The 5,687-nt window shown below is 38.5% G+C and overlaps 1 protein-coding gene across 1 annotated transcript in view; it reads right to left on the reverse strand.

Moving 5' to 3' along the window:
• LOC107573283 (uncharacterized) overlaps nucleotides 1-5,481 on the reverse strand; it is a 13,865-nt gene extending 8,384 nt beyond the window's left edge. Inside the window, exons 1-4 of the mRNA XM_016259710.1 lie at nucleotides 5,444-5,481; nucleotides 4,445-4,549; nucleotides 4,009-4,097; nucleotides 3,459-3,807 (exon numbers count right to left, since the gene is read on the reverse strand). Of these exons, the coding sequence (XP_016115196.1) occupies nucleotides 3,459-3,807; nucleotides 4,009-4,097; nucleotides 4,445-4,549; nucleotides 5,444-5,481 (581 nt within the window). The remainder of the gene's footprint in view (nucleotides 1-3,458; nucleotides 3,808-4,008; nucleotides 4,098-4,444; nucleotides 4,550-5,443) is intronic.
• Between the last annotated feature and the right edge of the window lie 206 nt (nucleotides 5,482-5,687).

The raw sequence follows: 5,687 nt of genomic DNA on the forward strand, positions 1-5,687 counted from the left end.
CCTGACAGATTCATTAACAGCAATTACAGAACATAACACAATCCAATATAAGACATACATTCTGGCCATGACCAAGTAGAAGGGTCTTACTCAAATGTTTGGCTTGACATACACGGAACTGCAGTTTTTGTCTACCAGCAGGTGGATGGTGACGGTGTGATCTTTGTCCCCAGTGGCTCCATACAACAGACACGCAAAATGGCTGAAGCATGGGCATGTGACGCTCTCATTGTGGTCTTTCAAGTAGGGACTATTGAAGGTGGCTGCAGACTCTTGACTGTTCTTGTAATAGCATCCAAATTGTTTTCTGCGATTACTCTTCGAAGGGCTTCCTTCATCAGTCTCTGTGATCTCGAAGTCTTTGTTTACAACCGCAGAAATTCTCAAATGGGACGGTCTTGCATGGTTCTGGGCTTTCTTCCTCCCATGTCTCACTTGGGGCAGTGTACTGTATTCCCTTCTGAGGGGTAGTGTTTACTTTCATCTTGATGTACTTGGTTTGCTATGGCAGCTACAAACTACAAAATAAAGTAAATATGATGCTTAGATGAAGGTGGTTTCCCAGTTATTCACATGGTCCACAAATCAAAGCAGTTTGCCAACTGCTCATGTAGTCTGTGATTAACATTTATATCATGTTATAAATTGAAAACACAGATGTAATAACAGAGATAACTTGCCACTCTGATACCATGATGTTTGATGTCTTCATTAAAAATTTCACAACAACCTAATCAACAAAACATTGATTAGCATGTGCACAGAAGTAACATCATAAATCCTGTACAGATATGCAAAGTTTTGTAGGTAAAAATAAATATATAAATAAATAAAAATGTCAAACCTTAAGTCCATCTGTGTCCCTGTGCAGCGTGTCCCTTCATACACAAAGCCAAATCCTCCTCCACCCAGCTTGTAGATGCTTATTAAAAGATAAGCAATTGTGGTTAATATGAAACATGTCTACCATGGTAGTTCTTTGATTGTGAATGTAGCTGTTCCATGATGATACTGTTTGTCACTCGCTAATAGTCGCTATCAGATAGTAACTTTAACCTATCAAATAAGCAAGCGACTTTCACACCTTTAATTATTGTAACAGGCAACACATTCTAACTGTCATACAATTGTGACGTCAATAAGGCTCACGCAAAATGAAAAAATAAAAACACTTTGTACCTTCAAGGGGGTCGCACACTGGACGAGAAGCGCAGCGCCGCGTCTTTAAAATTCGAACACATTGTTTTCTATGAGAGTACGCACACTGGTGGCGCCATTTGGCATCTCTCTGTGTCGCCCAGCTACGACTCAGGACGCTGTTCAAATTACTGCCGCGCCACAGAGCACCATCTGCATAGTTTTATATTAAATAACATCATATTTGTCTCAAATCGTTGTTAATACATTATACCAAGATACCACTTCTTCAAAATACTACATACATTAGTTTTACAGCTTGAATAAAATGTAAACATATAGAATTAAATGTATAATAAACGTTTACAAACATTTTTACATACACAAAATATTACAGTATTGGCCTATGTAACAATTGCCTGTTGTGATTACATTCACTGTCGTCAGCTGCCACCTACTGGATTTACCAGGTCACAACCGCCACAACACACTTCAGGTAATTTAAATAGAGTAACGTTAGCGGACCGCAACGGATGACGAAAAACTAATCAACGAAGTAGGGAAATGCCCAGAATTATATGCAACAAACCATAGAATCTTCAAAGACAACATAAGGAAGTCATCAGCATGGAGGAAGATTGCCGATGTCATCGATTTTTCAGGTAAGAATGTCTCATTTATGATCTGAGGTCAAATGTTCAGTGACAGACACAACTGTATGTAATTGTACAGTACAATCATGAAATAACGTACAGTAAAGGCATTGTCTTAATTTCATAATGTCCTTAAAAATGACAATAATGTTGAATTAAGACAAACTACCTCAACAGGAATATGATTTTAATTGAAGTTAACAAAGAAATAAGCATACCTTACACAAATATGTAGCATCTTTGTTTTTATTGAGCAAACAAATCAATATTAGTAGCTACAGTATAGGAAATGTTGAAATTGCTTATAATAATAATACAAAACAATACTAATAATTGATGAATGGCAATCTAACCTAATATGAATGCTAATGATAAACAGAGACTAAATTATAAATTAAGCAGGAATAAGATATCTAGGAAGTGATCAAATCTAATATCAATTAAATTATTAAAGTAAAGTCAGTAAGGCAACACTATAGTGACCATTACACCATTTCATTCTGCCAAGATACATGTCCTTCAGAGTTGAAAAAAGAGCAGAATTGATCTCGAACAGTGTAGGCCTCCCTTGCACCATGAGGTCCACAAGCAGTAGAGATGTTCTCCATTGATCCAGTCGTTAGAGCACTGGTATTTAGCCACCTCTCTACTTCCATTGGCTTGAGAAGAAAGTTGTGCAGGAGGCATGCTGACAAAATAAGGCTGTTTATTTTGTCAGGGTATATGTTGATCCTGCAATGCAGGATTACGGTGGCAGAGAAGTGCAAAACAAATCACAATTCTGAAAACAAAATAACAAATTACAAATGCAAATGCAAGTCTAAAAAACAAAATAACAATTCAGAAAACACAACAACAATTCAGAAAAAAATTAACAAGTCAGAAAACACAACGACAAATCAGACAAACCGGAAGAGGTAGGTATAATTTTAATTATTAAATGGATGCCACCTTATTGGTACAATAAAGCCCTCCCTACACCTACCCTAACCGATACTTTATTTTCAACCTTTTGATTATTTCCTTAATTTTTATTGAAAATAAATGCCTTTACGATGTGATACGAGATTTGAAAAGGGAGAAAAAAAAGGTGTTCGGCAAAAGGTGGGATCGAACCCGGGTCGATCGCGTCTAAAAGCCAACGACACGCACTTATCCATCTGCGCCCCTGGAGCTGATGTTTTACAGGCACTTTTAACTAAATGAAAATATACAATATATTTTTTATTCCATAGTAAGGGCAATTCATACAATACATTTAAACTGAGCTACTTTAATACCATCTCCGAACTTTCTACCAAGACTCTGCTGTTCTTCGGCTGGTTCTTCCCTGTATACATTGATTGACAGATGTCTCGTCCAGTCAGCGGTGAGTAATCCCAAACCAATGGCACTGTCTCAAACTATACCTACCTCTTCCGGTTTGTCTGATTTGTTGTTGTGTTTTCTGACTTGTTCATTTGTTTTCGGATTTGTCGTTGTGTTTTCTGACTTGTTATTTTGTTTTTTCGAATTTGTCATTGCGTTTTCTGACTTGTTATAATGTTTTCTGAATTGTTGTTGTGCTTTCTGAATTGTTATTTTGTTTTTTAGACATGCATTTGCATTTGTAATTTGTTATTTTGTTTTCAGAATTGGGATTTGTTTAGCACTTCTCGGCCACCGTACAGGATCCTCCAGTGAGATGACAAAATGCCAAAGGCATTTTCCACCACATTGCGCACTCGAGACAATCTGTAGTTGACGATGCGTTGTTGTGTGGATATGTCTAGACCAGGGTAAGGCCGCATCAGATAAGTTTTTAATGGGAATGCTGCATCCCCAACAATGGTGAATGGCATGTTCCCCAGGTGCTCTGCTCCTGGTAGCTGCTGATCATCTGGCACCTCCAGCTTTTTTGCATCCAATGCCTGCCTTATGGCTGAGCCAGCAAAGACACCCCCATCACTTGACCGTCCATACTCTCCAATATGGACTAGACAGAAGCGATATTCAGCATCGACCACAGCCAATAATACTACAGAGAATGTTTTTTTGTAATTAAAGTAAAGGCTGCCTGAATGAGGTGGTGCAAAGAAGAGGATGTGCTTCCCATCTATCGCTCCTATGCAGTTAGGGAAATTCCACCTAGTTAAAAACTTTGAAGCAATATTCCTCCACTCCTGCTCAGTAGGTCTTGCTAGGTGTGTATTCATCATGCGCCTGTTAATTGCAGCACATGTGTCCTTGATGGCTTTAGCCACTGTGCTCTCCCCCATACGATAGTGGAAGGCAAGCGTTCTGACTGAATTTCCTGAGGCCAGATACCTGTAAAACAAACATTAATATAAAAATGTATTTCTATCTCTTCACAGAAAATGAATGCAGGACAAGATGGAAGTCACTTCGCTGCAAATACACCCCCATCACTTGACCGTCCATACTCGCCAATATGGACTAGATATTCAGCATCGACCACAGCCAATAATACTACAGAGAATGTTTTTTTGTAATTAAAGTAAAGGCTGCCTGAATGAGGTGGTGCAAAGAAGAGGATGTGCTTCCCATCTATCGCTCCTATGCAGTTAGGGAAATTCCACCTAGTTGAAAACTTTGAAGCAATATTCCTCCACTCCTGCTCAGTAGGTCTTGCTAGGTGTGTATTCATCATGCGCCTGTTAATTGCAGCACATGTGTCCTTGATGGCTTTAGCCACTGTGCTCTCCCCCATACGATAGTGGAAGGCAAGCGTTCTGACTGAATTTCCTGAGGCCAGATACCTGTAAAACAAACATTAATATAAAAATGTATTTCTATCTCTTCACAGAAAATGAATGCAGGACAAGATGGAAGTCACTTCGAGACAACTACATTAAGTGGAAAAAAAGACGGCAGTTGCCAAGTGGCTCTGGAGCAGTGCGTCAACAGGAATGGAAATATGCTGCTGCGATTTCCTTCCTGAATGTATGTTCCTTCTACAAAATAGAAGGTAATATTTGTAGTTATGTAGTAATTGTAGTAATTTGTAGTAATTTGTAGTAATGCACTTCAAATTAACTTTGTAATAAAGAGTACATATGACTAAAGTATGATTTGAAGTAGACTTTTAAAGGGATAGATCACCCAAAAAAGAAAATTCTATCATTAATCACTCACCCTCATGTCGTTTCATCAAAAGTATTTTAATTTGTGTTCCGAAGATTAACAAAGGTCTTACGGGTTTAGAACGGGTTTAGAACATGAGGGTGAGTAATCAATGACAGCATTTTCATTTTTGGGTGAACTATCCCTTTAATGGCAGTATAAAATTTGCCCCTCTGTCTTTTCCCCAGTACAATCAGTAATGTGGATTTCGAAAACTATATGAATGGGTCGATCCATGAGGGTGATTTAGACACACGAATGACTTCAGAAGAGGAAAGCCCAGTACCGGAGACAGCACGGACTTGAAAGAGAAGTAGTTCTAGAACGGCCCCAGAGACCCAGAAAAAAAAGAAGAGACAACCTAAAAAGTCCGAACACACAAATTAATGAAAAACTTATGGACTTTTTAGTAACACCAACAGTGCCACCAAAACAACATGATGAAACTAAGATTTTCCTTCTAAGTTTAGCACCTCAAATGAGATCTATGGGAAAAAGAGAACAAACCAGAGCCAAAATAGAGATGCTACGTATCCTGGATGACCTGGATGCGCAGAGTCAGGCACATCATGGGCCAGGTGTGCCTAGTTACCACACAGGACCACCACTGTTTGGCAGCTGGAATGCTCCACATTAAAATATTGTGGCACCCTCAGCTTCCTCAACATATCTTATGCCATATTCATAGGTATAGTTCAATGAGATTTAATATATTTGTTTATTTATATTTATAGTTATAATTCAATGAGATGTAAAACAATGGTGAATGGCATG

The sequence above is a fragment of the Sinocyclocheilus grahami genome, unplaced genomic scaffold (genome assembly GCF_001515645.1).
Source record: "Sinocyclocheilus grahami isolate Dianchi unplaced genomic scaffold, SAMN03320097.WGS_v1.1 scaffold1911.1, whole genome shotgun sequence".
Taxonomy (NCBI): Eukaryota; Metazoa; Chordata; class Actinopteri; order Cypriniformes; family Cyprinidae; genus Sinocyclocheilus; species Sinocyclocheilus grahami.